Genomic DNA, 13,670 nt, shown 5'->3' with positions numbered 1-13,670 from the left:
GTATCAGAACTAGTCAACTCCAAAATACTCAGAAATGTGGAACCAATATAAGTAGAAAAAATTTTAAATTACAGAAAAAACATCTTGAGTGACACAAGACGAATCACCTTTGATGGTGCTTTGCCCCAAACCAGGCATCTGCCATTTGTTCTACGAAATTCTTGCCTTTGCCTGTCGCAATCATAATTAATGTATATGCAAAGAATGCCTGCCGCTAGAATAAAAAGTGCAAGCTGGAAAGGAGGTTGGGTATTATCAGAATCAAGAATATATAATTTAAATTGAATTCTTAAGATGGTAAACTTAAGTAATTATCCTCAACTAGGTTTCAATTTTGGCCAAGGCATTTTAATCAATCCATGAAATGACGAATTACTTCTTTTTCTTAGTTCTTATCAAACTTTAATTCCTAACTTAGCGAACATTGCAAAATTCATAGTTTAACCCTGCAAACCAGCATCTTTAACATGTTAATTATTTGGTAAAATCTCACAAGTTCACAAATTTATTAGCAAACTTTTTATTATATTATTTGGTACGGCATTCAAATCCAAAATCAAATTTCACTACTACAGTTTTTCCCCAATTCATCACAAGGAGCAAGTTCAACACTACAAGTCACACTCCTGATTCCTTTCGATTGATTAATTTAATGAAACATGATTGGTCAAACCATTTTTTAACTGTATACATGGAAAATCAGAAGGAAAATTTATCTTGTTGTAACACAGAAATTGAAATGTCCTCAATAGTCAATACTAGAACCAATCACTATTTATCAGAAAAATATGGCTAATCAGATACTTCTCAGAAGTCAACTTTATTACATTTGATGAACAACAAATAACAGGACACTACTTACCTGAGTGCCAAGATGCACAGGATGGTTAACTAGGTACATGCCAGGAGATGTATACACAGAAGGAACCCATACCAAGCATCCCCAACAAATATAAAACCCAGCTGGAGAGAAAAAATAAATGAATAAATAAATGTGTAATATATTTCTTTTATTGTATGTAAGAAACTACAAGTGGGAATCTGTCACTTAAACATCCTAGAGTTATTTATTTTCTAACCAAACTAAACATATGTGAAGCAGCAAGATGATATAAAAAGGTAAACAAGGACAATCATGATATGTCTTCCACAAGCGTTTCCATAATAATACATAACCGGGGTCAATAAACAACTCCGGACCAGTTTTATAGCACACCTCATATGTATAATTGAAAAGGAACCAGAAGTTGAAATGCAGATACCAATCTGGATGCGCAAGAAGAAGCCTTCTGTTAAAAGCTTTCTAATCCGCTAGAGCCAGTGGTTAAATGCAATCATATCCAATAAAACTGCTCACATTTTCTCATCCAAATAAAAGAGAGGGGAAAAAAGAAAAAAGTCAATACATTAAACATCTGAACAAACAGGACTTTAGAGAGATGTTTACAAGGCAGCCCCAACACCATGTAAACTGCTATGCTTTCATTTTTCAAAATACAACCACCAGTGATCATTTCAATGAAAATAGCAATCATTTTTTAAAGCTAAACATGAAATAATCTAGCAAAAACTTGTAAGCAAGAATAACTGATGATCAAAATGAAGATGGAACTCAAATGCTTTACTAGTATTTAGCAACAAGGTGCACAAATTTGTAGACAGCAGTTAAAAATCCAAAACTTGCAGCCAGAGTTTTGTTTTCTCATTCACTTATTTACTTTTCAGCCAGAAATTTTTCTTAATCGGCGCAGACAACACTTTTGCAATGGATATCAGGACCTAGCACACAACATCAAACTTTTACGAGAGAAAAGGAAGTTAAATTACTAACTAGAGGTCATCCAAAAAATTAACCAGCAGAACGAATGATAGGAATGAGTAGGGAAACAATAGGAAATGGGGTCTATTTAAGCTATAAGGCATTCATCTCCATGGAAAAGGCGAGGATGCAAGGTGTCAACTCATGAGAAAGTATTGATTGATATTTAACAATAATAAAAAGCAGCAGTACGTGAAATGGGGGAAGGAAATGTAGGTTAGCTTCAGAGACTAGATAAGGTTGAGGCATCAGAGAAGACTAGATGGATAAATCAATCAATAAGAAAATGTAGAATTTGTACAAACCTCACCTAAGTGAACAAATAAATTATTAATATGAGATAACACCATTAGCAGGTAAACAGAGATACAGCTTTGTCAACATAGCAAGAAACTCTAAATATCCCAAGACAATGACAATCACACCAACAGTATGGACTTTCATTGTACCTCTATAGTTCATAAAACATTTACATAAATGTTATCTCATCAAGGTCCAATTAACATTCCAACTTGCATGCACCAACCTTTCAGCTCACATGTTAAGAAACAATGGCTGCAAAACTAGCATGGGAAGAATAAAGGCAATTAGAGAATATGTAAACCTCGATCATGAGCAATGTCCATTGTGCTCCAGTAACCAGCTTCCCACAAGAAGAATTTTGTAACATAAATCAGCATCAATATAGTATTTACAAGCATGGAATCTTCGACTTTTGCATTTGCTTCATACTGGTAGGATAAAGAAAGAAGAAACCAAAAAAAAATGTTTTTAGATTTCTTATACAAAAAATTAGCAAAACATAATTGACTCTTGAAGGACATAAACTCCTGGTAAAAAATCAATGGTAATCTTATGCTAGAAGAAGACCTACAGTTGGAATTGCATCAAAGATAACAGGCCTGAAAGGTAAACAAGCAAATCAAGATAATATTTAATGCTATTCCAAGGTGTGCTTACCAGTTAAGAATTTGGGATCAATGGTCACTCAATATTGTAGCATATCTGACCAAGAGATCTAGAGTTCAAATCCTAAAAATTTCATATTCAATTAACTAAGTCATAGTAATGTTAGTTCATTTTGTGTTGCTTTGGACATGCGAATGAGGGTAGAGGCATATTAGAGTTAAAATAGATGGTGGAACTTTTCCTAGCAGCTAAGTTTGCCAAACACAATCAGTTAAATGACTTTGTCTACAAATTATATAAGCACCTAGAAAATGAGAACTCTCCAGTCTCCACTGCCTAGGTATTTCACTGAATTTAACATTTAGAAACAGAAATATGAAAGAGCTTCTACCTGCTTAATACAATAAGTGACAGCGAGAACAGCCCAAGACATCATCCCAAATCTGCAGTTTGTGAATACTTTGATGTCAAAGTTCTTGCCAATTCGAGGATACAGCTCCATACCCTGTAATAAGAAAGAACCTAATTGAGAACACAGCCTGGACGATACATGTGTACTTAAGAAGAATACATTGTCTAGCATAAATCTAATAATGACATCAACTTCTTTTCTCTAGTCATTAATTGTCACAGTAGATAGTTATTTCTTGGTCTTCTATATGTCTGCTTTTTAAATAGCATTTTTGAGGATAATAAGTGAAAAGGAAACATAAGCAAATGTAGAAATCACAAAGCCTGAGGAAACTCACCCAGTAGAAGTCAATTATTATGTTTCCACATGAACCAGAATCAGTGGAAGATGGGGCCAAGTGACCCTTGTAGACATAAAACATCAGTGTCAGAAATATTAACCAAATTATTAAATAGTGATTAATTAGAATGCCAATTGGCATAACTAGAAACCCTTACTTTAATATATAAGAAAATACAAAAGATGAAGCTTCCAAAAATAAGTGCCGAATATATTTCTCCCAGATGATCATAAACAATGGTGGGGTTGAATATTCCAAACCTGAAGAATGCATACAGTGAAAGCACAAAGTCACTTTATTGAAGTGTGTAAAATACACGAGAAAACAGGGTAAGCAATAGCTGGTAAAAATTTGGCCGAGTTTTCTTCCAGAAACCTTGCATTTCCAACCAGGGACTCCGGGTGGGGGGGGGGGGGGGGGAGAAACTAAACTCCATTGAAAAACAACAAATGCAGCTGTTAAGATCTAGACAAAATATATGAAAACTAAAATAAAAGGATACAAAATACTGAACAATCATGTAAATAGCCATTCATAAATTTTGTTTCTAAATTAGATACAAAGATAGAATTTATATCCTACATAGCATGGAAACAAGTACTCCATCAAGCAGTAATTTAGCAGACCAACTAACCAGAGAGCCTTTTGACTTTGACACAATAACCAAAGAAGACATGAACTAGACTAAGGATAGGAAAACCATTAATGAGTGTATACGAAAATATTTATGAAAAATACAAGAATGAAGCAAAAGAAAAAGTGATATCTATCAGCAACAGTGCACAGCAAAGTTCTAACATCAGCAACAAAAGGAAGAAATGAAAAAAAAAAAAAAAACACCACTCACTACAACCTATAGACAACATCACAAAACACGGTTGTGCGGTACAATGCAATGTTTAGAAAAGAAGAAGTAGATGGAGAACTCCCTCACCACCAAAGGCTTAGATAGGTAATTAACGTAACTGCATATGCGGCCACACCATTTGCCTGCAACAATTGCAAACAAAGTCAAGAAGGATTAAGAATAGAACAAATTTCTTCAATTTTGTGCAACTAAAAGGTCTTAAAACTCCATAAATTCCACCAAAACAGTAAATATAATACCTTGTAAACTGGGCGATGCCCAGTAGGAGAAATCGGACCCTCAACCCTTTTGCCAGGAAGAAGAAGCTGAAGTGCAGCCTCAAATGCTCCGAAACAAGCAATTAATTTCCAAGCAACAGCAGTAGGTCTTGGCCATATATCTATAAACCCCTGCAGCCCATTTTGCCGCAAGTAGTCCCATGATTTGATAACAGACCCATCAGCATGTACCATTGTATACCATCTGGAAAAGGAGTACCAAAATTCAAACTATAGCTGTAAAATTTACACGATTCAATATGAACTTAATTACCCAGTTTATATAACTGGATTCTATTACCGGGTTCGGGTTTATACTGATTACTACAAACACATCTACATCACGATCGATGGACCAATGGTTGCTTATATCTATAAACATTTAACCACAAGGCAATCTTTTTAACTTCCACAAAAAATTAAAAATAATAATAATAACAAGATAATATCATGATGAGTAATTCAGAAAGTAATCAAGAAACAGATTCTTATCGCAGGATGAAGTGTACGAATCTTACAGCAAAATGACAAAAGGAGGGCAGAGAGTGAGGAGTGAAATCATGGAAACATAGGTGACTGCTGCTGAATGAACAGTCTTTGATTCTGTGGCTGCTGCCATTTTCTTGTTTCTTGATTTCTTCTTCACAAAGTCTGTTTATGAAATCCTCACGACTGTGAACTGATATATATTGACTCAGTTGAGGTTGAATTAAGTGTGTTGAGTGTGAGTGTAAGCGTGCTGGCAGGCTTGACTTGGAAAATCGACCTTTTTGGTTTTTATTTTTATTTTTATTTTTTGGGAAAAGACTTGCGTGTAAACTCCGATCTTTCCCCCTTTAATTTTGTATACAGAGAGAGGGAGAGGATCCTTTCCGTTATTAAAATAAGGGGTTGGTTAAAAGATATTAAAAATATATTTTTTTTTAATACATTACATTACATCATAAAATATATTATATTGAATTGTGTATTTTATTTTTTTAGTTTATTTTTCACTTTGATAATTTAAAAAATTTCTTATTTAATAATTACTATATATATGTGTGTGTGCATGCGTGTAAAATGGATAGTGCTAGTGAGGTAGAGTCTAATAAGGAAAATGCTATTTGAGGTCCAAGAAATACTTGTGTAGGGTAAGACATACCATTTTGATACCTTGATAGATATGTACATTATGAGTTCTTTTTTGTACGAAACAATTGCGAAATGTTTTGATTAAGGTCTTATCAATCCCTTGGACCAAATAGTGTTATCATTAATGGTGCAATAAATAATAAACTTAAACTCGAAATATGTATTATTAATTAAGAAGGGAACCCCTAAATTATATTTAATGTAACTTACATTCAATCGGTGTGAGACTCATACACTGTTCATGTCAGTGGTGTAAGTTAAATTAAATGTAACTTAACATTTACCAATTAAGAATTATGATCAAATGTGCATAATTACACACTTTATGATGCACGATGAGACCCGTGTCATGATGTCATTAGTGAAATGTATTACCCCACCAATTAAAAAAATCACGACAAAGTGCATGACAACATGCATCTACTCAGTCCTCTATTAATTAATATTTAAAAACAACTCAAAAATAGATAAAGTTCTAAACTACAAATCGTCCTAAAGTTTTTATACATCATACACTAATTTTTCTTAGATTCTTACTATATTTAAAAATGCACGCAGAGTACAATCCCCCCCCCCCCCCCCAAATTGCACAAGTTCTTGCCAATTGTGTCCAAATGACTAATATAACCTTGTACATAATTCCAGTGGTTTTGTACATGGGTGCATGACACGTGAGCTTTGGGCAGATAGATGTCCTTTGTTTATTTTTTATTTTTTTTTTGGGGAATCAATCGGTAACAAATTTGAGATTCAGATTGGCACATGCTTGCATATTCAATTAGATTTTAAATTTATGTCAGATTATATTACAAGTGTTAATGTATCTAGAATCCTTACAGATTTTAGATCTAATATGGAGTTCTAATTAATAAATCAAGAATATGAATGGCTTTACTCACCCCTTATTATTATTTTTTTTTGTAATAAAAGAATAAGAACATGAATTTATATTATAATTATTTTTTAAAAAAAAATTATACTAAATATATTCATGTCCATGATTTTTTCATCTTAAGAAATTAACAACTTTTTGATTTTTTTTTTTAACAAAATTAATCATAAATGGAGTTTACTTGTAATTCAAGAGAACGTTTAAGTAGTACGAACCAAATGATTGAACTTAAAACACCTAACAACTTTTGCAAGACCCTTCCACAACACCCCCCGGGGGCCTACCGTGGGAAGTGCTTTAACGACCATGGACTGAGCAGCCTATGGCAACCCAATTTGTGGCAAGACCCATCCTCCAAGCCCACAATCATACTTGGGTTACTCTCGTTAAGATCCCTTGTAATTTTTGTTTTTTGTTTTTCTTGCAATATTTAAGTTTTAATTTGAGTTAGATATGATATAGTATTTATTAATTGGATGGTAGTTAAATAATTTTAGTAATTATGAAATCTACCATTTAATAGAAGAATGACACACAACATTAGGATTTTAGGTTAGATTCAGGGGTTGGTATCCCTAATAAGGGCCGGCTTTAGAGTATCTGGGACCTTAGATAAATTTATTTTATGAGGCCTCTTTTTATTCAGCAATTTCAATACTAAAAATAAATAAATAAAAGAGCTCAAAATTCATTTAATCTTTATTTTTTGAATTCAACAAATAATCAAGAACATCATAAAAAATTTCGAAAAACAAAACCTAAAATTTACTTCCTTTAGGACTTTTACAAAAATAAACAAACAAATAAATGAGAATAATACTATTTTCAAATGGAATATTTAGAATTGTAGCATGTAAAAAGTGGAGATGATAAATTAATGATCAAATAATAGATATGGACTTTGTATTTCAAGAAGTTATTTTTTTTTACTTTTTTGAATGAAATAATTTTCTTTCTAAAGAAGTGAGTAAGAAATTTTTTCATTTATGATTTTTTAGATTATAAAGTTCTTAATAGAAATTAAAGTGAATACCCAAAATCAAAGATTATAATGTTAAATAATTAAGATTTTTTAAGAAATTGAAAAGGTAAAAAATTTATTTATTTTTCTTGGAGAAAAAATAATGAATGAATCAATGATTAAACAACATTATTAATTGTATCTCTTTACAATAAGATTACCAAATATAGATTTTTTATATTAAAAGAATTCTTAATTATGGGATGATTGTTGATTAGGAAGATGTCTAATAGGTTTTACTATCATACATAATTTTTTTTTTAAATCTCTAGTAACTAGAGAATTATTAAATAAAATGCTCAAAAAATGAGCCCTTACTAAAATTTGGGAGTTAAGGCGACCGCCTTATTCGCATGTATTTAAAGCTACTTCTATCTTTAATATTATTGATTTTTGTTAATACCATTAAGAACTCATTGATTTAAAATTTTGTCAACACTGTTGAATGATAACGAAGGTCCTTTATACAACTTTAAGGCAAAAGAAATTGGAATAAATATATGAATAAATCACAAATTAAGATATTTAAGTGACATTATCAATATTACAAGAGAGGACAATCATATTGTGTTCTTAATTCAGGTATTAAACATAAAAAGCTTCTTTCTTTCTTTTTTTTTTGGTTTTTTATGTAGAATTTGACTATTACGTCTTGAAAATCAAATCTTCTATAACTTTATGGATTTTGCTAAATCACATCTATTGTAATTGATAGCTCATTTAAAATATACAAGTCCTACCACTGTAACAATTTTTTACATTATTTTGAAGGGATTGTAAGTTACAGTTACAGCAACTGTAACTTAGCAGCACCCTAACGTTATAGCCCCTTAATGTTATATACCTAAAAAGTTAATCATGATCAATTATTTGTCCGTTATACTCGTAAGTCAGATTATTCAAGAAAGCAAGAACTTATTTGGAGCCTAACGACAGTTAAATCATTTATTTTATTAAAAGATTTTGAGGAGCATAATGCCATCTGACAAGGATCTATATGAAGAAAACTAAAATTTATCGGCTTGGTTGTGATTTACACAAAAATATGAGGGCTTGATGTCATTGCAGCATATAAATATTCAGGGTTTTGCAGAGTTCAATAAACCCTTGAACCGTTCTGCTCTTTCCCTCTCAATATCTTCGCAGTAGTAGCATGAAACCGACTCGTATTTCAATTAGCCCCAAGAAAAATCTATTTTCCGGGAAACAAAACGAAAAAAAAATAAAATTCAACATCTTTGATTAAAACCCACTTCACTTTCTTGTATTGTTGAAAAGTTTTCTGCTAGTTCTCCTCTTCATTATCAAAGCTCAATATGCTATGGAGATGCAAACGGAGCTTGTTTTACACAGCACAAAGGACCCAAATCTTGAAAACGATAATATCCTTCAAGTCAATTCACCAAATTTCATCACCAAAGGTATGTGCAACAACACATCAGGATTTTCCTATCATTCTTGCTCCTCATATTGTGCACTCAACTTTATTGAACTGCCCTTCTGATTTGATTGCTTTGAGTTTTTTCATTTGGTGTGCAAAGCAACGTGATTACTTTCATGATGTTCAATCATTTGATCATATGATTAGTGTGGTTACTCGTTTGACTGGAAGGTTTGAGACTGTGAGAGGAATTGTGGGTGAATTGGCGCGTGTCGGGTGTGTTATAAAGGCACAAACTTTCTTGCTTTTTTTGAGGATTTATTGGCGTGGGGAAATGTATGGGATGGTTTTGGAGGCTTTTGATGAAATGGGTAGGTTTGGTTTTACGCCTAACACATTTGCGCGTAATATTGTTATGGATGTATTATTCAAGATTGGACGTGTTGACCTTGGTATTAAGGTTCTGAAGGAGACCCAGTTGCCGAATTTCTTGAGTTTTAACATTGCATTGTGTAATTTATGCAAGTTAAATGATGTTAGTAATGTTAAGGATGTCATTGGGATGATGGTTAGGAAGGGCTTTTATCCTAATGTCAGGATGTTTGAGATACTTTTAAATTGTTTCTGCAAAATGGGTAGGATCGCTGAAGCGTACCAACTGTTAGGTCTAATGATTACTTTGGGAACTTCGTTGTCTGTGAATGCTTGGACTGTACTCATTGATGGGTTTCGCCGGTTGAGAAGACTTGATATGGCAGGTTATTTATGGGAAAAGATGGTTCAGAATGGTTGTTCTCCGAATGTTGTAACATATACATCTTTAATTAAGGGATTCATGGAAGCCAAAATGTTCAGCATTGCATTTAGTTTTTTAGATATGCTGGAATCTGAAGGGCATGCTCCTGACTTGGTGTTTCATAATGTTTTAATAGATTGCTTATCTAAGATGGGAAGCTATGATGATGCACTTGATGTTTATGATGGTTTGTTAGAACTGAAGTTAGTTCCCGATTCTTATACATTTTGTTCTTTACTGTCTACTGTATGTTTGTCTGGAAGATTCTCTCTTTTACCCAAGTTAGTTTGTGGACTTGAGGTGGAAGCAGATCTAGTAGTCTATAATGCACTTTTAAGTTACTTTTGTAAGGCTGGTTTCCCGAATCAGGCCGTCAAGTTATATAATACTATGCTGGATAAAGGTTTCACGCCAGATAATTACAGCTTTGTTGGATTACTTCGTGGACTATGCGGAGCAAGAAAGATTGATGAAGCAATTAATGTGTACCAGGGGATAGTCATGAATAATCCGGCTGTTAATGCTCATGTCCATACTGCAATTGTGGATAGACTTATAGAAGTTGGCAGATGCCACAAGGCCATCCAATTGTTTAGGAGAGCCATCGTAGAGAAATACCCACTAGATGTTGTATCATACACAGTTGCTATTCGTGGACTTCTCGAGGGTGGAAGGACTGAAGAAGCATATATCTTGTATAGTCAGATGAAGCACATTGCTGTACCTCCCAATGCCTACACATATAGAGTAATGCTCCTTAGTTTCTGTAAGGAACGGAATATTAAGATGGTTAAATGGCTATTGCAAGATGTCATTGATGCAAGGATTGAACTGGACTACCATACATCCATCAGGCTAACTAAATTTATATTCAAGTTTCATTCATCTTCTTCGGCAGTAAATCAGTTAGTTGAAATGTGTAATTTGGGGTTGATACCTGATGAAATGTGGAGGAAGTTGGGGTTGTTATCTGATGAGACGATGACGCCTGTGTCACTGTTCGATGGATTTGTCCCTTGTGAAAGAAGAGCAGGCAATGCAAATCATTTATTGTTGAATGGTGGTGTTGGAAGATAACCAATTTTTGGGATCATCTTGCTCCGACGAACTTTCTGATATCATTGCTGCTTCCCTGATGTCAAATATAGTCGGAATCATAAATTTATATCTACTCAGACAGTGGAGTTTTTGTCATATGGAACTCAGCATGCTCTAGGACATTCAGGCATCTAAAAATCTAGCTGGTAATCTCTCTTTCCTTTTTTTTCTTTTCTCTTTTTCCGAAGAAATTTTTCAATAATCACCTTGGTTTTGCTCATTTTTTCTGTTGCTTTAAGAGGGGTTGTATCGAGGACAATTGCTTGAGATGCAAAGATAAAGCGGAAATATCTACTACATGTTGATCAATTGTATGTGGTATGCAAGGAAATTATGGTAATCGTTTTCCTTCCTGAAGTTTATTATTATTGGTTAGACCCCTGCAGAATTGAGAACTTTATTTTAATCACATCGTTTCCCCTGCAGAATTGAGAACTTTATTTTAACCACATCCTGCAAAATCTTTCCTCATCACACATGGATGCAGAAGGATCATGGGCTGGTTTGAGAGCATTAATCAGGAGAAACAAATGTGAAGTGATTGCACGTGGCTGCAGCAAGTATCTGCAGAAGCAATAGCAATTTTACAAGGTATTGAAATGACATAGATTTCAGGTTTGTAGCCCTTCCTTAGTCATTGAGTCTGACTCTTTGAATGTAATCAAATGAAGCAAAATCTCCATTTTGCTTATTGAAGTGCATGTTTTGGGCAAGAATATTTGATTTTAATAAGAAAATATGGGTATTCAAGAATAATGATCAAATGGTTTAATTTTGTATTAACTTAAACTTTCATAATCTTATCCTGCTGGCAGCGAAGAAAGATTCAGGTATATACATATATTTTTCGTAAAATGTTAAGATCAATTAGGAATGTTGACAGTAAAAAGTAATGACAAGAATATACTGGGGGCTGTTGCACCCTTAAAAAAAAAAAAAAAAAATTCAGCACCCATTCTTAGCAGAAAAATGTAGCACCTATTATTAAGGACAATTTAATTTAATTAAGTTTTTTTGTAATTTATTATTAAGTTCAAGTTATTAACAAGCCTCGGCTATTTTTTCAGATGAAAATGCTCCTGTTAGCAGCAAGAGAACTAGGAGAGGCAAAGCCAAATAGGGACGGCAAAAGTCCCCACGGGGACGGGTACCTTCGGGAATTTTCCCCATTCGGGGAGGGTATGGGGATAATTTCATACCCAATTTCTTATTCGGGGAGGGGACGGGGATGAGGTGGAATCCCCATCCCCTACCCATTTCCCCATTTTAATTTTTTAAAATTACTAGTAAATAAATAATAAATTTTAAATTATAAAATTATAAATATTGGTAAAAATAAAAAATATCAAAATATTTATATTATTAAACTTTTAGGCCTAATTAACTAATTAAAGTCCTAAATTTTTATTTAGGACATTAAAAAGACCGAGTAGATTCTAATAGCTAAACATTTTTTTTTTAATTTTAATATTCTTTAAATATTTTAAACTTAAATCTATTTTTTATTTATTTTTAGATGTTATAATTGCCCACAACGAATCACAATTTTAATATCTAATCTAATCTAATCTAATATTTGCTTTTGATTTGCTCCGATTTAACTATTGTGTTGTAAAGGAAATAGTCTACATTTATAAAGTGCCCACGCCACCATTGAAAAAGTTAATTTTGAATCTAAATTCGATTTTATTTGTAAAAATTTTGTATTAAACTATTAATTTGTCATGATAGTTTGTAAAAGAAGTTTGTATCCCTTGCATGTTGCGTTACTTACTAATTTAATGTATGTGACTTTTGTAATAGATATTAATTTAAGATATATTTCGAACTTTACTTTTATTTGAATTTTTTATTTTAATATGATTAACTCAAAATTGAAAAAAAAAATGTATTAGTTATTCGGGGATCGGGGACCCTCGGGGATTCCCTGTTATTATTCGGGGAGGGGATGTAGATTCTCTCAAGTAATTCTGACGGGGATGGGTACGGGGACATCGGTCCTCTCCCCTCCCCTCCCCATTGCCATCCCTAAAGCCAAATGCTTAAATTGCAAGGTCAAACAAATCCTTTGGTTAAATTAGCAATAGCTGGAACAGGGTTTGGTTTGAATTGTCTGTGTTCTTGAGGGTTCAATTTTCCTCTCACAAAAGAAACATAACTCCAGTTTACAGGAGAGGCAAACCGTGATTAATGATTTTATAAGACTAAACTTTATTTTTTATGTTGTTAATAGCCATCATTGTTAGTCAATATTAATTTGTTAGCCAATAAAGTTAATTTTGAATTACATCTAGGATTTATGTAGATTTTTTCTTTAATGAAAGAATTAATGTTCAATATTGTAATAATATTATGCTTCAACAGACATGAAAATGAATTTGCTTATGTATTGTTTCTTTCTGCACCATACATTATGGTTCAAGTTTTTACTCCAGTTCAGAAACTCTATACATACATCACTGAGAAATTAAATCGTGTAAAGGGGATAAATGATTTCAGATCAAATTGTTATCCTTTTTAGGCAAATTTCTCATAATATAATGCACACATCACATTGCTTCTTGATATAATAAAACAGAACAAGATCTTTGCTTCATCCTGCAGCATATATATTGATGATAAAACTTTTAAGGCCAGGTATAGAACATACGCACACTTATCCTCCATACTCATGGTGCGTTTATCAATTAATAATTGGAAGGGACAGAAATTGAAAGAGGTAAGACTTAGAATGGGCTGAAAT

General features: G+C 32.9%; 2 protein-coding genes across 5 annotated transcripts in view; one reads left to right on the top strand and one right to left on the bottom strand.

The window, feature by feature from the left end:
* Positions 1-5,457, bottom strand: part of LOC18044982 (7-dehydrocholesterol reductase) — an 11,002-nt gene extending 5,545 nt beyond the window's left edge. The window contains 9 exon segments of the mRNA XM_006436289.2: positions 8-233; positions 863-963; positions 2,424-2,550; positions 3,120-3,233; positions 3,478-3,543; positions 3,638-3,740; positions 4,415-4,470; positions 4,588-4,810; positions 5,124-5,457. Coding sequence (XP_006436352.2) covers positions 8-233; positions 863-963; positions 2,424-2,550; positions 3,120-3,233; positions 3,478-3,543; positions 3,638-3,740; positions 4,415-4,470; positions 4,588-4,810; positions 5,124-5,224 — 1,117 coding nt within the window. The 5' untranslated portion in view covers positions 5,225-5,457.
* Positions 5,458-8,780: 3,323 nt separating this feature from the next.
* On the top strand, positions 8,781-12,057 carry LOC18044981 (putative pentatricopeptide repeat-containing protein At1g16830). Of its 4 annotated transcripts, none has more exons than XM_024186379.1 (4): positions 8,781-11,073; positions 11,167-11,263; positions 11,415-11,518; positions 11,995-12,057. In XM_024186379.1, exon 1 carries the CDS (start codon positions 8,969-8,971, stop codon positions 10,904-10,906), a length of 1,938 nt encoding a protein of 645 aa, XP_024042147.1. In that variant the 5' UTR covers positions 8,781-8,968; the 3' UTR covers positions 10,907-11,073; positions 11,167-11,263; positions 11,415-11,518; positions 11,995-12,057. The 4 variants fall into 4 exon arrangements, with proteins under 4 accessions (XP_024042147.1, XP_024042149.1, XP_006436351.2 ...); XM_024186381.1 differs by having other exon boundaries at positions 11,167-11,238; positions 11,415-11,542; positions 11,995-12,009; XM_006436288.2 differs by having other exon boundaries at positions 11,415-11,542; positions 11,995-12,009.
* The last annotated feature ends 1,613 nt before the right edge of the window (positions 12,058-13,670 follow it).

This window comes from Citrus clementina, unplaced genomic scaffold, assembly GCF_000493195.1.
Source record: "Citrus clementina cultivar Clemenules unplaced genomic scaffold, Citrus_clementina_v1.0 scaffold_4, whole genome shotgun sequence".
NCBI lineage: Eukaryota > Viridiplantae > Streptophyta > Magnoliopsida > Sapindales > Rutaceae > Citrus > Citrus x clementina.
Note: the sequence above shows the minus strand (reverse complement) of the source record. Positions and strands in the feature narration are given on the sequence as shown.

Coding starts and splice junctions, on each gene's coding strand:
- LOC18044981 (XM_024186379.1), top strand. CDS start 8,969: ATGCTATGGAGATGCAAACGGAGCTTGTTTTACACAGCACAAAGGACC.